The following is a 22,034-nucleotide window of genomic DNA, read 5'->3' as shown; positions in this document are numbered from 1 at the left end:
GGGTGGGCCCGGAGGACACTGCCCAGTGAGAAGAGTCAGACGCGAAGGATACTGCAAAATCCCACTTTTTTTGTTACTGGGGATCAAACTCGGGACTTTGTACTTGGGAGGCAGGCGGCAGAAACACTCAGCTAAATCTCCAGCTCTAAAATCCCACTTATATGAGGTGCCCTAAATAGTCACATGCAAAGAGAGAAAGGAGAGTGGTTTCTAGGGTGCCAGGGGCGGGGTTGAGGGGCTATTTAATGGACAGAGGTTCAGGTTTGAAAGATGAAAAAAGCTCCCAACAATGCGAGTATGCTTAATGCTACTGCACTGTATGCTACTTGAAAAGGTGGTCGATTTCTCTCAGCACTCTGGGAGGCTGAGGCAGGAGGACCACACATGAGCTCAACCTGGCCAATTTAGAGACTTGGGGAGACCCTATCTCAAAAAAAGAAAAAGAGCTGGAGAGTTGGGTACGCACTCAGTGTGAAGGGGCCCTGGGCTCAGTCCCCAGTACTGGAAGGAGAAAAAAGGGGGGTGTAAATTTCATACGGTCTTTTTTTTTTTTTTTTTTTTGGTACCAGGGATCGAACTCTGGTCCTTGCGCTTGCGCAGCAGGCGACAAAAAAACACTGAGCTAAATCCCCGGCCCCTATCTTTTTTTTTTAAACCAAGTTTAAACCAAGTTAAAAAAAAAAAAAAAAAAAGGACTAGCTTAAAATGACGTTCCCTGAAGCAGGCATGAGCCTCTCACCCAGCCGGAGCCTTAGCCTCCCTGTCACTCCGGGCCCGGGGCTGCAAGGTCTGCGCACTCCGCCAGGCGGAACCCTAGCGCTGGCGGAGCGCGAGGACCGAGGTGGGGCCCACCGCGGCCGTGGCCCCTTTAAGCCGAGCGCTGCGGGTCACGTGGGCCGGCGGGGGCGTGGCACCAGGAAGCGGCCTGAGCGCCGGCCGGGAAGCCGTAGTCCGTCCGCGTCCACGCCGAGCCGGTGCGCGCCGAGTCGGTCTACGCTGGCGCTGTAGCCCCCGGGTCCTCCGCCGCCATGGGCGAGGAGGAATACTACCTGGAGCTGTGCGAGCGGCCGGTGCAGTTCGAGAAGGCCAACCCCATCAACTGCGTCTTCTTCGACGAGGCCAACAAGCAGGTTCGCTAGCCCGGCCGGGGCCGGGGCCGGGGCCGGGGCCGGGGCCGGGCCCGGGGCCGGGGCGCGCGGAGCCCGGGGCGCTGTGTGGTGCGGAGCCGCTCCGGTGCCTCTGCTGGGGACCCCGGGGCGGGACCCGAGCCCAGGCGGTCTCCCCTGGGCTAGTGGCACAACCCCGTGCACGCCTGTGTCTCCCGGGCCTTTTGTTGTCTGTATTTGTCATTATAGCTGCACCCCACGATTGAGACATTGGGATGCTCATTTTCTCGGAATTTTGCAAGGGAAAGAGACAGTGTGGGCTTTAAGACTTGGAGTGTGAGGACCCGAGTCGGACTGCACAGTGGGAAACCCTCCACACACTTACTTCTCAGCAATCCTGTGACCGGCCCAGCCCCTGTGCCTTGTTAGCTTGGTGGAGCGAGGATGGAGTATAGCAGACCCCACTGCTAGGTTGGTCTGCGAGTCCAGATCCTTTCAGCGTTCAGACATTAACGTTGCTGCTTTTTCCTCGCAGGTGTTTGCTGTCCGATCCGGTGGGGCTACCGGGGTGGTAGTCAAAGGCACGGACGACAGGAATCCCATCTCATTTAGGTAACAGGGTTGTCATTTTGGAATAATTTCCGTATGTAAACAAGAATGGTGTTTTTGTGATCCAAGAGTGGTTGTGTAATTTTTGCCTCTGCTTTCTCTGGAGTTCAGAAGCAGGAGTTTGTGCGTGTGCTCGCGTGCATGTGTGCCTGTCTTGGAGCACATGCAGAACTCCTGTCGGAGTGAAGTATGTGTGCCAGTTGGTGTGGGAACCAAGTACTCCAAAGATAGGGCACCGGCTTCCTGGTACAGTACTTGAAATTAGCCAGGCAGTCCGTGTGCTGAAGCGTGGGGTACTAGCTTCCTCCTTCAGCGTGGTCTTTCTAAAGTGTTAGGTGGAGGAGAGTCCGCATTTCTCATGTAAAATGAGGAAATCCTTGTATTTAGGGTGACCGGATGTCCCCGTTTACACAAGTTGAGCTGGTGTGATTAACAGCAGCCTCTTTCATTTTCAGAAGTGTCTTATTTTGAAGAGAAAGTAAAACACTGGTCCAAATTTAGTGGTGACTATAAGAAGAAATTTTACAGTTGGTCTATGGCAACAGGAAATGCTTTTGAAATAGAAAATAGTCAACTTCACTTTAGTATTTTGTTGTTATCTGCCCAGCAAACACTGATGGCAGCCCTGAGCCAGGCACTAAGCAAGGGACGCCCGAGTCAGCTTTTGGGTGACGCCCGAGGGATGTGACTTGTCCTTCAAATGGCTGGGGAGGCCCCTGGCTTGGAGGTGGGGCAGCCCGAGCAAACTGTTAAAGTGTGGATGGGAGGATTTCTGGGTGAAGAAGAATCGGGAGGCTTCTAGATGAGACCGCCGGGGGCAGAGGCTTGGTGCCTTGGGGACTCCAGGTCTGTCTCTGGAGGCCAGGGGAGTGGAGATGTTGTCGTGTGTCACTGGCAAGGCCTCCTTGAGCCCTGTGTACTTCCTGTGCAGTTAAGGCTTGTCTGTCCTTGAAGATTGTCAGGTTGGCCACAGCGAGATCCCATCTGCGTTTGGAACATCGAACCATTTGATTGCCTGCGGCTGGGCTGTTGGGGTGTCATAGAGATGGGATGCCAGTGGGGGGCTGAGCGGCAGGCACAAAATCAGGGCTCTGAGGAGGCGATTTCGGTCCCACTGAGGTGTGCTTGGGAGGCTGTGGGGAGTCTCACCATTCCCACAGTCAACAGAAGGAGCATGTTCGTACCCCCAGAGCTGCTTCATGCCTATCTGTAATCCACCTTTAAAGCCACCCCTCTTTGAGATAGGGTCTTGCTCTGTAGTTCAGGCTGGCCTTGAACTCTTGGTTTTGTTTGAAAAGAGATCCTCCTGTCAGCTTCAGAAACATAGTCCTGACGTTAAAGTAGGATTTGCTGCCAAGTGTTTATCTTTATAAATTTTTTTTGTCTTTATAAATAATAGTAGGTAGGGCTAATCCCAGCATTTGGAAGGCCGAGGCAGGAGGAAAGCCACGAGTTGGAGGCCAGCCTGGACTACGTAGAGACTGTGTCTTAAGAAAAAGATAGTTGTTAGAACTCCGTTGTTTAGTTTAACTTTCTTTTTTTAGTTTAACTTTTAACATAGTCTTTTTTCTTAAAGAATGGATGACAAAGGAGAAGTGAAGTGCATTAAGTTTTCCTTAGAAAATAAGATACTGGCTGTCCAGAGGACCTCGAAGACTGTGGTAAGATATTCCTGTAAAAATAGCATTAAAAAGAGAACATTAGAAGTACATTTGGGACCTTGAGACCAGGGTGCAGCTTAGTGGTAGCGTGGTTGCCTAGCATTCACAAGGCCCTGGGCTTGATACTCAGCAAGCAAAGTATGTTTGAGGGCCAGGATGTAGCTCAAAGGTGCAGCCTCTGCCTGGCAAGCTTGAGGCCCTGAGCTTGATTTGCGGTACCAAAAAAAAAAAAAAGGAAAAGAAAGAAAGCATATCTGGTAGAGAAGGAATTGCAGAACACTAGTGTTAAAGGAAACATTTACAGTATTTTATTTTCCTGAAAGGTGTAGTTATGCAGCATTGTATTTGAGCCTTTACAGATGAGAAATGATATTTGAGTGGGTAAATCTTAGTTTGACATTTGAACTTCAGAATTTTTTCAAAAGCACCTTGGAATATCACGCAGCTCTGCGTTATTGGACAGCAGTACACATTATGTGAGGTACATTTTTGGCTACAGCGGTGCTTAGCTTTATTTCAGTCCCTCCATTTTTTTCTTTTAAAGTCTTTATTTTTAAAGATTTTATTTCTCAACTGGTGATTACCTAGAGATAGGACTGGGAGAACAAAAGCAACAAACCTAGAGTGAATGTTACGTTTTCATAAATAATAATGTTATGTTTTCATATATGCTGCCAAGTTTGTTGTTTTTTTTTCGGTGCCGGGGATTGAACTTGGGACCTTGTGCTGGCAAGGCAGGTGAGGTGTCATTGAGCTAAATTGCCGGCCTGCTACCAAGTTCTTAAGCTTAGAGACAGCGTCATGTGTGTGTGGGCCCTGTGTTTGGTTTAACGCTCAGCTGTGGCTCTTTTGAGATTCTCTGGGGCAGGAACATTTGAATCTGTTCTCGCAGGTACAGTTGTAGCTAAAGAACGGAGGCCCAGAGAGATGTACAGTAACGTGGCTTGTGTTACTGAGCTACCTGGTGGAAGGAGGATTTGCGTGTTTGATAGAAGTTCTCTGATTGCACATTGGGTAACTTTTCACATCACCTCCACCAACTCTGTGCCCTTTAGCTCCTCCCCCACTGTGTTTACTTATTTCTGGATTTATTTTTAGTTTGTTTTATTTACACATTTGCAGTATGTAACGATCACAGTCATTGTGAGGAGTTGGCACAATTAGAACACATCTTAATTCTTTTTCCATTTCCCTCTCCCCTCTTTTGTCTCCTTCCACTCCCTCCATGAGTCACTCTCTTTACTTCTGGCATCTCTGAGTGCCAGAGGAACAGATACTCAGAGGTCTTGGCACTTTAGCACCCAGGGTTAATCATGGTTGCTGGGCTGGTGTGTAGCTCAGAAATGGAGCCCTTGTCTGGCATGCCCGAGGCCCTGGGTTTGATCCCCAGCACTACAGGAAGTGGCAAAACAGGCAGAGGCCTTTGCTGATCCCTTCCATCCCTTTGGACTCTTCGAATTTCTGGGGAGCCTCTTGTAACATACAGCAATCTGTTTTCTCTGACACATCGCTCATTTGAGGAATGAATTTCAAAATCAGTTTCTAAAGAATACCTGAGTATACCTGAATATTTGGACTCACTTTTTTAGTCGAATGGTAAACCTGGTGCTCTCAGCGGGGCTGATTATTCAAATTGGTCTTTGTATCTTTCCTGTCTTTGGGCATCTGTCAGTTGTTTTCTGATCACTTTTTAAGTTTTTCTGTCCTTTTTATCTGGTGGTATGCCCAGGTAGGTGTGCTGCTTGCCCAACCTGGATTTTCCTTTGTTTTGTTTCTTTCAGGATTTTTGTAACTTTATTCCCGATAATTCTCAGCTGGAATACACACAGGAGTGCAAGGTACGGTGGCGGCTGTGTCTGTCCTCTGCTGGTGGCCTGAGCTTTGGGTTGTGCGGGGTCGTGGGTGGAGGGGACGCCCACTTGGGATCAGGCCCACCTGAGGGCTGCGGCCGGCCTGGGATTCTCTCTGGGACCTGGACGGTTTTCCTGCTTGTGAAAATCTGTCTCTCCCTCTGCAGAGTGGGCTGGGAGGAGGAGCGGGTGACGGGGTGACCTGGTGGTGTCAGGCTGGTGGGTCCTGCCCTAGGCTAAGAGAGAGAGAGGAGAGAGAGAGAGAGGGAGGATGGAAAGAAGGAAGGATGAACTCCTTGGCTTAGCCTTGCCCTGGGCTGTCAGGTTTTGGTCTCCAGCCCCATCTTGGGCAACACCCACTGAAAAACTTCAGGCCTTTGTGCTCTTGTAATGCCAGCTTCATAACGCTGTTTGACCAGAGAATGCTCACAGTGCTGTGCTCCTAGGATAGAAGCTGGTCTCAGGAGCTCTGGGTGTTACCCACTTAGAGGCTCAGGCTTCTTCAGCTGTGGTGCCTGGAAGGAAGCGAGATCCAGAGGTTCAGAGGAAGTGTTAAGGGCAAAAACCAGGCAAAGCTGTGTTTATTTGTTTGTTTGTTTTTTGGTACGGGGGATCAAACTCGGGACCTTGCACTAGCAAGGCAGGCACTGGAACCACTGAGCTAAATCCCCAGCCCACAAAGCTGTGTTTAAAAGAAAATTTGTTAAGAAGGAGCCAGCCTTTCTGGGTAACTTTTGTTATAGTGATACAAAGAGAAGAACATTTAAATTTAAACTTTTGAAAAGAAATAAATTTAAGCTTTTAAAGAGAGTTATACCTGCCCTTCTTATTAAAAAAGAAAAAGAAAAATCTGTATAATTCTTTCAGACCAAGAATGCCAACATACTAGGATTCTGCTGGACCAGTTCTACTGAAATTGTCTTCATAACAGATCAAGGAATTGAATTTTACCAGGTATTATATCTATGCTTGCTAGAGACAGCAGAGGCAGTTTGGCAGCCTTTGGAATTCAGCAGTAAAGAGAGATCTTGAAATTCTAGAGCTTTAACTTCTTGCCTGAGTTTTAATTTTTTTCTAATTAGAAATAATTTACTGGTACTAAATTTCTGTGTTCATTACTTTTCTCATTGCTGAGACAAAATACCCAACACTCAGAGTTAAAGGGGGAAAGGTTTATTTAGCTCACAGTTTGGAGAGGTTTCAGTCCATAATCTGCTGGCTCCAAGGCAAGGTGGCTTGGCAGAGGGGCTTCACAGAGAACAGTTCGTGACAGCCACAAGGTCACAAAAGCAACAAGGGACCTTAACAGCCCCTTTTATCTTATCCAGGCTACTTAGGGTGGGTAACACTCAGGCCCTGCCCTTAATCCTAGTGCCCTTGAGCCTAGCATTGCGCCATGAATCAGTCACACACTCTAGATTCTGCCACCTCTAAAAAAGTCCTATGACTGCATGAGGCTTTGGGGGACACCTAGACACAAGCCGTAACACTTTGCAACATAAAATATTTCAAATATTACCACGATATGCTGTATGGAAAGAAAACGTCTCCCTAGAAGTAACTATCACGTGAACTTTGGTGCATTTGCTTCCATCTTTCTCTGTGCACATAAACATTTTCTCCAAAAAGGTGAATATTGTATACAAACTTCTGCGTAGCATTGTGTCTGGGCTGCCTGTACACGTTTTGTTGTGAGTGCAGTGTGCTACTTGAGGATGTGCTCACAACCGTTGATGTTGCCAGTTCCCAGTTGTGGACATCTGGCTTGATCTCAGTTCCACATAGTAACAGATGGTTGTTCAGTGAATGAGCTCACACAGGTTTCTTTTTTGTTAAGTGAATTTTAGTGGTACACTTTTTTTTTTGGTACCAGGGATTGAACTGAGGACCTTGCGTTTGCGAGGCAGGCAGAAGCTCCACTGAGCTAAATCCCTGTCTAGTGGTACACTTTTGATATACATAATGATCACATTCATCACAGGGAATTTGCACCTGTACATGATATATCTTGATTCCTCTTTTTTTTTGGTACCGGAGATCGAACTCGGGTCCTTGTACTTGCGCAGAAGGCAGCGAAACCACTGAGCTAAATCCCCAGCCCAGAAACCATTTTCTTTATCCATTCAGCCGTTGATGGGCATCTGGGCTGTTTCTAAGATTTAGCTGTTACAAACTGTGCTGCTACAAACATGAGTGTGTGTATGTTGCTGTGGTTTGATGCTTTTAACTCTTTCAGGAGGATATCAAGAAGAGAAATAGCTGGGTCAAATGGAACCACTAGTTTTAGGGGTTTTTTGGGTTTTTTTTAGTTTTAGTTTTTTGAGGAATCGCCACACTGATTTCCACAGTGGTTGCACCAGTCTGCACTCCCACCAACAGTGGAGAAGGGTTCCTTTTCCCCACAGTCCCTCCAGCATTTGTTACTGGTTGATTTCTCAATGACAGCCATTCTTCAGTGTTGTTTTCATCTGCATCTCTTGAATGACCAATGATGTTGAACATTTTTTCATGTATTTATTTGCTGTTGTACTTCTTCATCTGAGAAGTGTCTATTCATTTCAGATGCTCATTTTTGGATTGGGTCTTTAAATTTGGGGGGTCTGATTTTTTTTTAGTTCTTTATGTATTCTAGATATTAGTCCTTTGTCTGAGGAGCAGCTGGTAAAAATTTTTTCCCACACTGTGGGTTGTCTCTTCACTCTGTTGGTTTTTTATTCGCTGTGCAAAAACTTTTTAATATGATGAGATCTCAGTTGTTGATTCTTTGTGATATTTCCTGTGTGATCAGGTTTTGTTCATAAAGTCTTTACCTATACCTCTGTCTTCAAGAGTTTTATGTACTTTATCTTTCAGCAGTTGTGTTTCTGTTTTAATATTTAGATCTTTGTTTTGATTTTAGTTCAGTGCATGCTCAGAGATATGGGTGTAGTTTTACTCTTTGGCATGTAGAAAGCCAGTTTTTCCAGCACCATTTATTAAGCAGACTGTCTTTCCTCCAGTAAAAGTGTTTGGCTCCTTTGTCAAAGATAAGGTGCCTGAGTGTGTTTGGAGTTGTTTCTGCATCTTCTAATCCGTTACATTGATCCTGAGGTCTGTTTTTCTCCCCCCCCCCCCCCCCCGCCCAGTACCGTGCTGTTTTTGTCACAGTATCTTTGTCGTATAATTTCAAGTCAAGGATTGTGATGCCCCCTACCTTACCTTTGTTGCCCAGAATTGCTTTTGCTATTCTAGGTCTCTTCTAGTTCCAAATGAATTTTAGGATTGTTTTCTCTAATTCTGTGAAATATGCTATTGGTATTTTGATTGGGATTGCATTAAATCTGTATAGCAGTTTTGGAAGTGTAGCTATTTTCACTATATTGATTCTTCCTATCTAAGAACAAGGGATATCTTTCTATTTTTTGAGATCCCCTGATCTTTTTCAGAGTACTGTAGTTTTCAATGTAGAGGTCTTTTACTTCCTTTGTTAGACTGATTCCTATGTATTTTATTTTTTTGGATGCTATTGTGAAAGCTGTGGTTTCCCTAATTTCTTTGTCAGTGAGTTTGTTGTTTGTGTACAGGAAGGCTATTGATTTTTGAGTGTTGACTTTGTGTCCAGCTACACTACTGAATTTGGTTATCAAATCTAGAAGTCTTTTGGTGGAGATTTTGGGGTCTTCTATGTAGAGTATCATGTCATGTGCAAATAATGATAATTTAACTTCTTCCTTTCCTATCCTTATTCCTTTATTTCTTTCTCTTGTCTAATTGCTGTGGCTAGTGTTTCCAGAACTGTATTGAATAGGAGTGGTGACAGTGGGCATCCTTGTCTTGTTCCTGATTTAGAGTGAAAGCTTTCAGTTTCTGTCCATTTAGTATGATGTTGGCTGTTGGTTTGTCATAGATGGCTTTTATCAGGTTGAGATAAAGACCATCTATTCTAGTTTTGTGTAGGGTTTTTATCATGACTGGGTGTTGGGTTTTGTCAAATGCTTTTCCTGTGTCTATTGAGAGGATGATACAGTTTTTATTCTTGGCTCTTGTTTTCCCTTCCTCTGCTTCCCCTCTTGCCTGTTCTGAGTGATGCTGCCAGAAGCATGAGTGTGGACATAGATTTTTCAGGTCCTGCTTTCCCTTCTTTTAGATACTCAAAAGTGGGATTGCTGGGTCACATGAGAGGGTTGTTTTTTTTTTTAAATTTTTTGGGAAACTGCTGTATTATTCATGAAGTCAGACCATTTTGTCATCCCACCAGCAGTACATAGGAGCTGTAGTTTCTCCATAGCCTTGCAGCTGTTGGCTGTTGATTTATTTAGTGGCGGTGACCGTCCTGATGGGTGTGAGCTGTGGTCTCACAGTGGCATTGGTTTGCATTGCTCTGATGACCGTGGATGTTGGGCAGCCCCCAGCCTATGGCCCCTGCTAGCAGGCTCTCTCTCGGGGAGCTGCATCCCAGCACCACCTCATGTCCCATGTACCCTCTGGGGGAAAACACCTATTAAGTCATTTGCCCACTTTTAAATTGGACTACTTGCTTTTTGGTTGAGTTGTAAGTGTTCTTTATATGTTCTGGAAATTGACCCCTTATGAAAGATATGATTTGCAAATACTTTGTCCAGCTCTGTAGTTGCCTTTTCACTCTGTCAGCTGTGTGCCCGGGTGCACCTGCCTGTTCATCTTTAATCTGTCCTCCCTTTGTGACTTATTGAGACTACATCTGAGATCTTTTAAGAGGAGCCAGGGTAGTGTTGGAAACTTTCAAGTTCAATTTTATCAGGCTTGTTGAAGGCAGAATAATTTAAATGTAGGGATGGGGAAAATACATGTATGTAAGCAAAACACGAGCTGTCAGTGCCAAGGTGCTTTGCTCTAGGGCTATCATCAGAATCTGTGACGACCAGCAGAGACAACTTTAAGCCAGCTTTAAATCCCATCCCCCAGAAAGAGAACTTTGTTCAGAAGCTGTCATGGAAAGGAACTTTTAAAAAATTTTTTTGAGTCAGGACGGTCTTGAACTCAGTAAGTGATGCTGCTGTCTTGGGGTGCTCCGCAGTGCTCCTAATGGATTAGCACGTGGAGAATACGTTTAAAAGGCGCCTTGAGTCTGAAAACAGCATTTCTGTGCTGAGTCTCATGCACACTTGGGTTGGAAAAAGGGAGCCCCTGCCTGGCAGTGGTGGCTGGGAGGAGTGGGAATGGGTGGTGCCGAAGGTGGGGAAGGGCATGCCGTCCCCGGCTTCGGTATGTGGTGACCGTTTCCTCCGTGAATGAGAGCCTGTTCTTTGTTGCTCGTTGGTGCATGGTGCCAGGGCGTGTGGAGGCTCAGACTTTGGAGTGGACAGCGGCCTGGGCTGTGGTTGCTGCTAACCTGCTCTGCACCATCTGTGAGCCTCATTTTCCTCATCTCTTCAGTAGGCTGGGTTGAAGAGCAAGTGAGTTAGGATCTGGGAAGCTCTAAGCACAGGGCTCTGGAAGTCATCACTGCAACAAGTCCATGCAAGTTTCCTGTTCAACTCCGTGGGATTTTTGTGCTTTTTATCTTTTTAATTTACTGTATTAATCTACTCACATCCTGCTGGTTTTTAAAATGAAGATTCTTTTGTTTGAACTTTGCTTCAGGTATTACCTGAGAAACGGAGCCTGAAACTCCTCAAAAGCCATAATATCAATGTGAACTGGTACATGTACTGTCCTGAGAGCACTGTGATTCTGCTGTCTACCACGGTCCTTGAAAATGTTCTGCAGCCTTTTTATTTTAGGGTAAGATTAAGCACCGCCATAAAAAATTCCTTAGCCCTCCTTTGCTCTTCTAGTAGCCTGACCTGCTGTGACCACCAGAGGGCACAAGGCACTGCCCCAGACACTCTGGGAGTGGCTCTTTGGTGGGGCCAGAGGTGGGTCTACCTCTTTCTGAATTTACTGCAGGGAAGTTGAATCCTCGAAGGAGTTGAATAAATGTTTCCTACAACCTCCCCCTCCACAGGCTGGCACTATGTCGAAGCTGCCCAAGTTTGAGATTGAATTACCAGCTGCGCCCAAGTCAACTAAGCTCAGCCTTTCTGAAAGAGACATTGCAATGGCGACCATGTACGTGCATCAGTAGTGCATCCCTGCTTGTGGCTGTCTGGTCAGGAAATACTGGAGTGTGTCTGAGCAAGGCACAGGGCCTAACCCTCGGGAAAGGGCCTTAGAGCACTCAGGAAGGTCCCTCCCTTTGTTCGTTAGTTACTAGATTTTGTGAATATAGGAAACTGGGGATCTTTTTGGAATTTTTTATATACCTGGACAGGGATAGGGACATGAACCCTGAACCCTCCCATGCATGCCTATAGCCCTATCACTCTGGAAGGCTGAGGCAGGAGGATTGAAAGTTGAGCCCAGCCTGGGCAACCTAGCCTGACCCTGGCTCAAAATAAAAAGCAAAAAGGGTTGGGGTGTAGCTCAATACTGGGGAAAAAAAAAAGTCTGATGCCCTGCTGACAGCAGCACAGGCTTGGCATGCTTTTTTGAGTTCTACTTGTTTGGGAATGTTCGAGAAGATTTTCAGCTGTCTAGTCTGATACAGTGAGAACTCTGAACCAATTTATTTCTTAGTTATCTTCATTTTAGAATTGTTTTTCATTCTGTGAATTGAAGCTCAACGTAGACTTTAGCTAAAATACAGTATATCATAATTGTAAATTATGTGACTTGTAAGTGAGAAAATAGATTAAATTTTGATCAAACAGATGTGGAACTGAATTATATAGGAAGATATATATATATATATATTTTTTTTTTTTTTTTTTTTTTTTTCTTTCTTTTTCTTTTTCGAGACAAGGTCTGCTGTGTAGCCCAGGCTGGCCTTGAATTTACTGTGTAGCACCAGCTGGTCTTCAGCTTATGGCAATCCTCCTGCTTCCGGAGTGCTGGGATCACAGGTGTGCGCCACACCATCTCTGGCTTGCACTTAAATCAATAGTAGGCGGGGCCGGGGATTTAGCTCAGTGGTGCCGCTGCCGAAAGCACAAGGTCCTGAGTTCCATCCCCGGTATCAAAAAAAACAAAAAAAAAGGCCTTTCATCATCTTTGTAAACAATAGTCCAGTAAGTGGATTTTCACAGTTGCCTTCACTGTGGCCTTAGAACTCAGCGTCTAGAAGGAGGGATCGAAATGGCCAGAGTGGCCACGTGTTTCTGTCTCTGCTCAGATACGGGCAGCTTTACATCCTCTTCCTGCGGCATCATTCTCGGACTTCCAACAGCACTGGAGCGGAGGTGGTCTTGTATCATTTGCCACGGTAGGGTCATGCTCCCTTCCCTTCCCTTCCCCTCCTTCGGCTTGTACGATCTGAACCAAAGCCTGTGGACCACTTTCTGACCTTTCTCTCTGCAGAGAGGGCGCCTGTAAGAAGATGCACATCCTGAAGTTAAATAGGACGGGGAAATTTGCTCTGAACGTGGTGGACAACCTGGTTGTCGTCCATCATCAGGACACAGAGGTCTGAGTTGGGTGTGGGACTCTGATCTGGGTTAGGCAATTTAGGGTTGCTTAACACTGTGGGGTTGGGGCCTTTGTTGATGCTGTAGTTCAGCAGGATTTACTTCTTCGGGTCAGCATCACCGCACAGGCAGGACTCAGGGAGGGCGCCTCCCTCCCCACCAGGCAAAGGAGTGGTAATCGTCTCAGGTCTCCAGCATGAAGAACTCAGGTCCCCCTCCATCCTCCGGCTCCACCTCTCCCCGTATCACAAAGTTAAGGAATTTAGAGTGGGAGAGGAGAAAAGACAGGAAGGAGAATGGGTTTTTAAGGAAGAGAGAGAAAAAGAAAGGAAAAAAAGCATTGTGGAAATTGGTGAACTTTCTGTTCAATGAATGAGGACAGGTTTTTTTTTTTTTTTGGCTCATGGGATTAAACCAGTGCCTTATGTTTGCGCTGCCACTGAGCTGCATTCCCAGCCCTTCTTCATTTTGAGAGAGTCTCACTAAGTTGTCCAGGCTGGCCTTGAACCTGAGATTCTCCTGCTTCAGCCTCCCCAGTAGCTGGAATTGCAGGCATGTGCCACGGTGCCCAGCTTAGTGCTCCTTTATAATCAGAGTTTGGGGTTTTCTGGTGGAAATGGGTTTGGTATTTTATGTGGTTTAGAAAAAAGTGATTCCCTGACAGGCGATGAACCGTTTCAGAAAATAACACAAGATTTGAGCCTTGGAATAATTATCTGAGCCAGCCAGGCTAGGAGGTCCCCGCAGAACCCCAGTGTTGCACAAGTCCATGACCTGTGTGCGTCGCATGTGGGTGCAGGTGACAGGGCCTGAGGATCATGGTGTGAGGCTGAAGGTCCCGAGATCCGAAACCAGTGCTGCACTCTTGGGGCTGCCAGCCGGGCGTGTGGTGTAGATGATCCCCTCCCCAGCCTCCCATGGTGGCTGTCCCATGCTTCTGACCAGCGGAGGTGTTGCACGTGACAGGGGAAAGAGCAGGCAGTCCCTGGGCTGGGGCTGGGGGGTGGGGAGATGCGTTCTCATGTGTTCTCTCTGTCGCAGACGTCTGTGATATTTGACATCAGGTTGCGGGGCGAGTTCGATGGCTCTGTCACCTACCATCACCCAGTGCTTCCGGCCCGGTCTATCCAGCCCTATCAGATCCCCGCGGCTGGTGAGTGTGATGCCAGGAGGGGACGCCTGGCTGAATTCTTGCTGTGATCTTTGCTTCTTTTCCTCTTTTTGTGGTACTAGAGATTGAACCTGTGGCCTTTGCACGGAGTTACACTTCCATCTCTGTTTTTCTTTTGAGACATGGTCTTGTTAAGTCAAGTTGTCCAGGCTGGCCCTGATCTTTATATCCTCCTGCCTCAGCCTCCCAAGGGTACTAGATTATAGGCTCTACTCTTGCTGTGGTCTTTGGGAGTTGTGTTCTTTGGGGATGAGGAATATACAGGAATTCCCTTATTTGAGTTGGGGGCTTTTTATTTTTCCTTTTGCATCCCTGGAGATGGAACCCACGCCCTCAGGCATGGTAGTCAGGTGCTCTGCCACTGAGCCACACCCACAGCCGATTTCTGTTTTTCAAAAAATGCATCTCCTGCTGATTGTGTAAGTGAACACTGTATTGTCATAAGTGTCTTAGAAATGATTCTTGTTGTGATAAAAACAGCCAGCTTCTCTGAGCTTCAGGAGGGTGGTTGTGATTGGCAGTGAAGTGGAGAGTTCGAATGCTGACCGACCCAGACCATTTTCTGTTTGCCTGAGCTGGGGTTTGGCTCACGATGGCTGATAAGAATAGCACGTTCTCTTGTGACTGGCTGCAGCTGTGTTCTTAGGGTTATTCCAGACCCTGCTCCACCTCCAGTCTGAAGGGGGACAGCAGGCAGTAGGAATAGAGGTCAGGATTTCAGAAAAGGGCAGACCAACCATTTGGTTCTTTTTCCTGTCCCCAGTGTAAGTCCCTTTCAAGATAGTGCTCGGATGGTATTCTGATCTCTCAGAGGAGAGCCGTGTCCAGCGTGAGCGCGTTAGTCAGCGTGGACCATGGTCGCACGGCTCTCCCAGCTCCCTGGATCTGCCGGGCTCCTCCACCTCTGCTGCAGCCAGGAAGGAAGAGCTGGTCTCAGAGGCTTGGGCTCCCGGCCTTCTCTTCCTGGCCTGTGACCATGGCCTGGGTGAGGGTGTTGGCGTCTGGAGACTGGATCGAGTGAGATGGGGTGTTTGGGTCTGCTGCCCACATGACTGAAGGTAACTGGTAGGGAAATGGGGAAAGCACTGTGAGTGTTAAAGTGTTCAGCTCGGATCTAGTGGTACAGGACCGATTAAGAAGCAGTTGGCTCCATTCCAGCACCGCAGCGAAAGAGGCAGTTGGGGGCCAGGTCGCTTGCTGCAGTAAAACAGGTGCCAGGCATGGTGACGAGAGTAGCCTGGTAGCCAGGTATGGTGGTGCATACCTCTAATCCCAGTACTCTGGGAGGCTGAGGCAGGAGGGTCACAAGGGCTTTAAACACTTGAGGGGGTGTCACCAGGGGGCACGTGAGTGTGCCAAGGGGACCCGAGCTGCTGGTTAGTTAGAACCTGCAGTTCAGGAGGCCCAGTGTGTGTGTGTGTGTGTGTGAGCAAGTGTGAACATGAGTGTGTTGGATGGCATTTTTTTGAAGGGTCCAGCTGGGCCCTTGGCTGGGTTTGGGGGAGTGTGTTCCACATGATCCCCTCCCCCACTGTCTGGTGGCACAGGGGTCACTGGAATAGAGGGGACCCTGCCGAGCTCGAGGGCTGCCTCGTGGCATGTGGGCACTGTAACTGGTCGGCACGGGCCTGCTTGGATCTTCTCTGCACAGCAGTCCAGCTAGTTACCGAGATAACGAAGCCTCAGGCCACTTTTCTGTGCACCTCCTAGGTGCATCTCGGTACCCTCTCACAGGCTGCGTTCTCCGGTCTGTAGCAGGTGGATGTGATGAGTACTCTTTGGTCCTGTGATTGGAGCTGTGACCCGCCTTCCCTCCCGGGAGACACTGCCAGGGACTCTCTGTGTGCGTCTCCGCCCTGCACCGGGCAGGTGCACAGTACTGAGAAGTGAGGCCGCCACATCTTCAGCCTAGCGCAGCGGCGTTTCCAGCTGTGGGGTCACACTCATTTTCTTACCCTGTAGGTCCTGCGGCGGTGACCAGCCAGTCTCCTGTCCCCTGTAAACTCTGTATCCTTTACCAAGGCCGTGGCCCAGTGCACTGGGTAAAGTGGCCACCCCCTCCCCACACATGGGTCCCGGGCACCCCCCTCCCCCCCACCAGGCCGCGGTGGATAGGGCTGAGGCCCTGGTTTCTCTCACCTTCCTGGGTGCATGGCGAGGGTGAATGCTTTGTTTCATCTCTTCTCGATGTAGGGTTTCCTATAACTTGTAGATTCTTCATCGTGGATCGTCTTCCAGCCTGACATTATCATCAGTGCCAGCCAGGGTAGGTGGAGGCGTGCTCTCTGGGGTAGACACAGTGCTTGCTGGTGTAGAGAGGTTTTGGTGTGAGTCACTGAGGATGGGGGTGGTGTTGTTCTCCCCTCCTTTCTGCCTCCTGCGTGTGCATTTCATCAGGAGTTGGGTCAGGAGGAGGCTTGTACACTTAGCGCGGCAGCCCACCCCCTGCCCTGTCAGCCTGTTGTAAGGAATCAGCTGAGCATGCACAAAGTGTGGTCTTCAGAGTGTTCCTCAGTGTCCTGGTCCAAGATGCTTAGGAGGAAAGGGCCATTAACCATGCTTGCAGCCATCGCAGCTGATGTTTGGGTGAGCCACTTGTTGGGTAGCTCTCCTGGCTGCACTGTATTGTCTTTTTTTTTTTTTTTTTTTGGTACCGGGGATTGAACTCGGGACCTTGCACTTGCGAGGCAGGCGCCGGAACCACTGAGCTAAATGCCCTGCCGAAAATTGCACTTTTTTTTTTCTTTGGTACCAGGGATCAAACTCGAGTCCTTATGCTTGAGCAGCAGGCGGTGAAACCACTGAGCCAGATCCCCAGCCCTGCACTGTATTGTTAACGCTGCTGCTTCTTAATATCCAGGTTACCTCTGGAACCTGCAGGTGAAACTTCAGCCCATAGTAAATCTCTTGCCAGATAAAGGAAGACTGATGGACTTTCTCGTCCAGAGGAAGGAGTGCAAGATGGTCATCCTGTCTGTCTGTTCGCAGAGTAAGTCGATGCCTCCTCCCCACACTGCTGGCCCCCTTGGGAGGTGGCCACTCAGGTAGGCCTGTCTGTAACTGCCAGCCTCATTGCGTATTGAAGGGAGGGTTGTTTCATCCCTTGGAAAGGCTGTGAATTACAAACACAGCTTGCAGATAATGGTAGAAAAGACCAGGTGAAAACAGACTTCCAGGAAACACACGTAGAGTGGCCACCATTGCTAGCTTTACACTTGATCTTAGCCAAAAGGCCGAGAAGTGATCATCATTGCTAGCTTTAAGGCAGACATATTTCAGAATCCGGGACACTAACTGCCATGTTGCTACTTTAAGAATCTTACACTGTGCCAGGAGAGGTGATGCATACCTGTAGTCCAGCTACTCTGGAGGCTAGAGCCCACAAATTTGAGAGCTCCCTGGACAACATAGTGAAGGCCCACCTCAAAAACAAAAACCTAAGGGCTGGGGATTTAGCTCAGTGGTTCTACCGCCTGCCTCAAAAGCACGAGAACCCAAGTTCGATCCCTGGTACAAAAAAAAACACCAAAAAAGAAACTGGGAATCTTCTGATACCACCATAGCTGTTTCTTTCCTAGTCACTGGAAGGGTAGCTGTTTCCAGGGGTCAGGTCTCTGAAGCATAACATTTCCCCGAGCGTCCTTTCAAGGAATGTTTGTACTGGTAGACCTGTAAGATTAATTTATCAGCAGCACACTGCGGTTCCTACAATTCTGTGGTTGGTCTCATCTACGTGCACATTGTGTCCTTTCCAGTGCTGAGTGAGTCAGACAGAGCCACACTGCCTGTGATAGCCACTGTTTTTGATAAACTCAACCACGAGTATAAAAAGTACTTGGATGCCGAGCAGAGTTATACCATGGTAAGTTGGATGGATTGCCAGGAAGTCTCCTCCTCTACCCATCATGGATTTCCTAAGTAACACAATGCAGGATCATGACAGCATAGTGTCACAGAGTTTGATGCATGGCACAGGACAGGGTGGCCACAGGACACTTGGAGTCCCTGCATCCCACCGCTTGAGGCTTCCTCTTAGTGCCTTCACTGTTTTTGCTTCAACTGTTAGATCTGTTTTATCTTAGAGACTGATCCTGTCTGCTTGTTCGATAAGAAAACCAGCCTGAGCTGTGTGTTATGTTCTACGTCACCAGAGCCGGCACTTAGCAAAGCAGAAATGTGATTTGTGTTACTTGCTGTTCCTTCCCTCTTTCCCTTTGGTTGTAGTAACTTCTCCTAGTGTGCTCGTCACTAGGAGGCATCAAGTGTTTGTAGTGAAGGGCTGGAAAGAATGAACATGGCTGGTTACCAGGTACGATGGCATCAGTACAACGTATTTTGTAAAGTGAGGAAGTAGAAAAGGTTAGGTCAGATGGGATCAAGGACCACATTAGTCCTGAGGCTGACAGGGGAAGTGGCTTGAAACAATAACCCAGGACCCATCCCCAGAGCAGGCTGTGGACGGAGGCTGGGCCGGCTTGGCCCTGCGTCTGTCTCTGTCCTCTGTCAGCCCTTAGGGTGGCTGAGCCCTGCTAGACTCCTCTCTTGGCCCCACTCCTGGTGTCCTGGGCAGCGGGACCCAGAAGATAGGAACCGACGGGTCAGTTTCTGGGCTTCCTGACCCTGGCTACCAGGCCTCAAGGGGCCCACGCACAGCAACGCAAGCAGCCCTGGAGCTGAGGGAACGTGGGGTCTTGGGCTGTACCCTACAGCTACGACAGCATCTGCATTGGTCTGTGCTGCTTTGAAACATGAGGCAGAGAAGCGAGGGTCTCAGTCACATTAGGGTGCTGTGGCTCACCACTGAAAGACCCCCACCGAGCTGGGTGGAGCTCAGTGGTAGAGTGCTTGCCTGGCACTCGAGAGGCCTTGGGTTCCATCACTGCAGAAAAAGAAAAAATGCCAGCATAGACTCATTGCAAGAGCTGTTCATTTATTGCCAATCAGTTTCCTAAAACGATGCAAACAGCCATTTCATTCTTATTAGATAACAAAGTCGCATAGTCCTGGATTAAGAAAATTAGGGAGGTTAGAAATTTTCAGAGGTTAAAAAAAATATGTATTTGAGGAGAAAACTCTTAGTTTGACTTAGTTCTACCCACAAGAGTCCTGAAGTATTTTCAGAATGGCCAACTGTGACCGAACTCTTCCCAGCCAGCACAGGAGGTTTTATGTAAATAGTGATAGAAAAGTCTTCGGTTTGTGTCCAAGGTTCACCCCTGGGAATCCAGTCTTTTTGGACTGACTATAATCTGCACCTTTTCTCTAGAAGATTTTGCCATCACAAGCTTGGGATTTATCATTTTAGGCTGTGGAAGCAGGGCAGAGCCGCAGCAACCCGCCTCTCAAAAGGCCTGTGCGGACCCAGGCCGTGGTGGACCAGTCCGATGTTTACACTCACGTGCTGTCGCCGTTCACAGAAAGCAAGGTGTGCAGTGCCGCAGCTCTCCTGACTGAGGGTCCCCAGAGGGGAGCGTCAGGGTGGCTTCTGATGTCTGGGTTCGTGTGTGAAGCCAGTAAAACGGGGTGAATGGGCCATTTTCTCATGGGAACCAGTAGGGCTGGCTGGGAATAAACGAGTTCCATGGAGCTCCTTTGCAGCTCTGCCATTTACAAAGCCTCTTCCCCCTGCAGGAGATGCCGCACAAGTTCGTGATAGCCGTGCTGATGGAATACATCCGCTCTCTGAACCAGTTTCAGATCGCAGTGCAGGTACCTTGCAGTTGGCACGTCACCCCGAGTTAGTACAGAAAAGCACCGTCCGCTCGCAAGCGCGAGGTCCTGAGTTCCATTCCCAGTACCAGTACCAAAAAAAACAAAGAAAAAAGGAAAAAAAAAAAAAGCACCATCCGTCTTCACGGAGAAGACAACTCTCTCACATACTGGAAGGGTCCATGTACCTGACAGAATTCTGAGGGCCTTTCCTGACATTCCCACATCGTTTTTAGTTGGATCAAGAAGTGGAAGGTGAAGCCACTTTGTGGGGGACAGCATGCCTGCCTTTGGTAGTCAGGGTGCCCAGTCAGTGGCAGCTGGGTGACTTGGAAGTGACCTCTCTCCTTCGGTTCCCAGCATTACTTACACGAGCTGGTAATCAAGACGCTGGTCCAACACAACCTCTTCTACATGCTGCACCAGTTCCTGCAGTACCACGTGCTCAGCGACTCCAAGCCTCTGGTGGGTGGCACCGGCCTTCACTTTGTTGTGATTGAGAATTTGCAGTGTCACCCTTCAGCTGAGGCCACTGTGAAACTGTCTTTCAGGCTTGCCTGCTGCTGTCCCTAGAAAGTTTCTACCCTCCCGCCCACCAGCTGTCTCTGGATATGCTGAAGGTAACGCTGGGCCGCCACAGCGTCCTGCAACACTGTGTGTGTCCCTGTTGCTGGCCCTGACCCGCCTGTCTCTCCTCGTTATTTCCAGCGGCTCTCGACTGCCAACGATGAGATAGTGGAAGTCCTTCTGTCCAAACACCAGGTGTTGGCTGCCTTGAGGTTCATCCGGGGCATTGGTGGCCACGACAACATTTCTGCACGGAAATTTTTAGATGCTGCAAAGCAGACTGAAGACAACATGCTCTTCTATACTATATTCCGGTTTTTTGAACAGCGAAACCAGCGTTTGCGAGGGAACCCTAATTTCACACCAGGTGAGTGCAGTTCAAAGATGTAGGATTCCCACATCTGTACTGTTGCGTGAGCAGCCTCTAAGGACGACTCCTGTGTTTCCCTTTTTCATAAACAAATGTCCTGCACCCTGCCTGGCCTTAGCCACACTCTGTAGTTGAGGACTTGCAGGCTTAGATAGATGCAGTCGGACTGTGCTCTGGATTCACGGGGGTGTGGCTAGATGTGCAGTGCCTGACCAGGCCATTTGGATGCAGCCCATGGCTGACAGCAGATATGAAATGACGCCTTGGAAGACTCAGGAACAAAGTTAAATTGTGGCTACGAGTTCTAAATGGCTAGGGTTTATTAAAGTTATGCTTCAGTTTGGGGTAAGAAACACTGGCTAATTACTCTCATCTCCAAGTAGTGTTAAAATCTAAGACAGGGTTTTATTTACATTGGGGAAGGAACAGAAATTTTGAGTCAGATTCTTAAGTTGGACCCCTAGAGTGCAAGGTGGCATTTAGTGACTGAGTGACGCTAGCATCTCCTCCGTTTGCTGTGCTGGTCCCTCTAAGCATGTGGCAGTGGGCTAGGGGCTGTGAGGATCCCAGTTTCCAACATAAAGGGAAACCCCAAAACTTAGGAAAACAAGGTATTTTATTAAAGGAAAATAAGTTAAAACCCAGTATACAATCTATGAGCTATAGTCTCTTGTTTTCCTAACTGGTGATTCAATCTCTATTTTCCTTTACAGGAGAACACTGTGAGGAACATGTTGCTTTTTTTAAACAGGTTTTTGGAGATCAAGCTCTTATGAGGCCTACAACATTCTGAAATCATTTGCTAGGGTTTTTTTTTTAATATAAAAATGTGTAAAAGTTAATTTATTGCATTAATAAAGCTCTTTAAACTACAAAATGTTATAATAAAGTGTATCTACAACACCCTCAAATGTTACTAAAAATATGGTGTCGAATGTGATGGCTTACTCCTAAAAAGGAGAGTGCATGGATTGGCCTTCAGAAAGTGTCGGTGGACAGATCGCATTCCCAGCCATCCTGGCATCTTTCCTTTTGCTGAAGATGAGGTTCCTTTCTTGAAGAAACGGGGGTTGGAGGGCACGTTAGTGTCCTGTGGTTGCCTTCAGAGTTCATTAATACTGCTTCACAAGTCAGATGTGCATTCCTGAGTGTACACGCCCGGGGCTGGGGCTGCTGCGCATGGCCTGCTGCCACCCGCCCAGCCGGACAGCCTAACTACAGTCCAGTGGTCAACAGCCTGGCCCTCAAACACAGTTCAGAGTCGCCAAGCCCCAGAAAGCTAGAAATTCAGGAGTCGGTCTCGCTCTGTGCCTCTGTATCGCTCTCTAGTGGCGTGAATTTTAGCTTTATTTACTGATGGCCCTGGAAGAGAAAGAATTTAAGAGAAAAGGAGCTAGTCTATACTGGATTGCAATAGCAGTTCCTATCTTCTAGAAATTGCAAAAAGCCCCTCATTTTCTCTTCTATTTCAGTGTTTCATCTTAGGTTCAAAGCGGTAGGGCAAAATTAATACTGCCCTCCAACCAGG

At 47.9% G+C, this 22,034-nt stretch overlaps 2 protein-coding genes across 6 annotated transcripts in view; one reads left to right on the top strand and one right to left on the bottom strand.

Moving 5' to 3' along the window:
• Positions 1-906: 906 nt before the first annotated feature.
• Rmc1 (regulator of MON1-CCZ1) lies at positions 907-21,416 on the top strand. Of its 2 annotated transcripts, none has more exons than XM_013075261.2 (20): positions 907-1,130; positions 1,642-1,718; positions 3,292-3,376; positions 5,158-5,214; positions 6,094-6,180; positions 10,828-10,968; positions 11,192-11,295; positions 12,398-12,487; positions 12,583-12,688; positions 13,731-13,842; positions 15,823-15,867; positions 16,073-16,126; positions 16,775-16,849; positions 17,616-17,722; positions 19,166-19,285; positions 19,492-19,569; positions 19,930-20,034; positions 20,121-20,189; positions 20,278-20,503; positions 21,220-21,416. In XM_013075261.2, the coding sequence occupies exons 1-20, from the start codon at positions 1,029-1,031 to the stop codon at positions 21,297-21,299; spliced, it is 1,920 nt and encodes a 639-aa protein (XP_012930715.1). In that variant the 5' UTR covers positions 907-1,028; the 3' UTR covers positions 21,300-21,416. The 2 variants fall into 2 exon arrangements, with proteins under 2 accessions (XP_012930715.1, XP_004853208.1); XM_004853151.3 differs by having other exon boundaries at positions 16,721-16,849.
• Positions 18,770-22,034, bottom strand: part of Npc1 (NPC intracellular cholesterol transporter 1) — a 57,410-nt gene continuing 54,145 nt past the window's right edge. For all 4 annotated transcript variants that reach the window (XM_087193994.1, XM_004853153.4, XM_021265148.2 and 1 more), the window contains exon 25: positions 18,770-21,868. In XM_087193994.1, coding sequence (XP_087050120.1) covers positions 21,786-21,868 — 83 coding nt within the window. In that variant the 3' untranslated portion in view covers positions 18,770-21,785. The remainder of the gene's footprint in view (positions 21,869-22,034) is intronic.

This window comes from Heterocephalus glaber, unplaced genomic scaffold (assembly GCF_053883595.1).
Source record: "Heterocephalus glaber isolate CG9 unplaced genomic scaffold, H.glaber_assembly_v1.0 deba00000331, whole genome shotgun sequence".
Classification (NCBI taxonomy): Eukaryota; Metazoa; Chordata; class Mammalia; order Rodentia; family Bathyergidae; genus Heterocephalus; species Heterocephalus glaber.
This window is presented reverse-complemented; position numbering and strand designations above follow the sequence as displayed.

Excerpts from the sequence above, each read along its gene's own strand:
- Rmc1 (XM_004853151.3), top strand. The coding sequence starts at position 1,029 with ATGGGCGAGGAGGAATACTACCTGGAGCTGTGCGAGCGGCCGGTGCAG. Across the intron at positions 19,570-19,929 it reads AGTTTCAGATCGCAGTGCAG|CATTACTTACACGAGCTGGT; the intron begins GTACCTTGCAGT and ends TTCGGTTCCCAG. Across the intron at positions 20,190-20,277 it reads TGTCTCTGGATATGCTGAAG|CGGCTCTCGACTGCCAACGA; the intron begins GTAACGCTGGGC and ends CGTTATTTCCAG.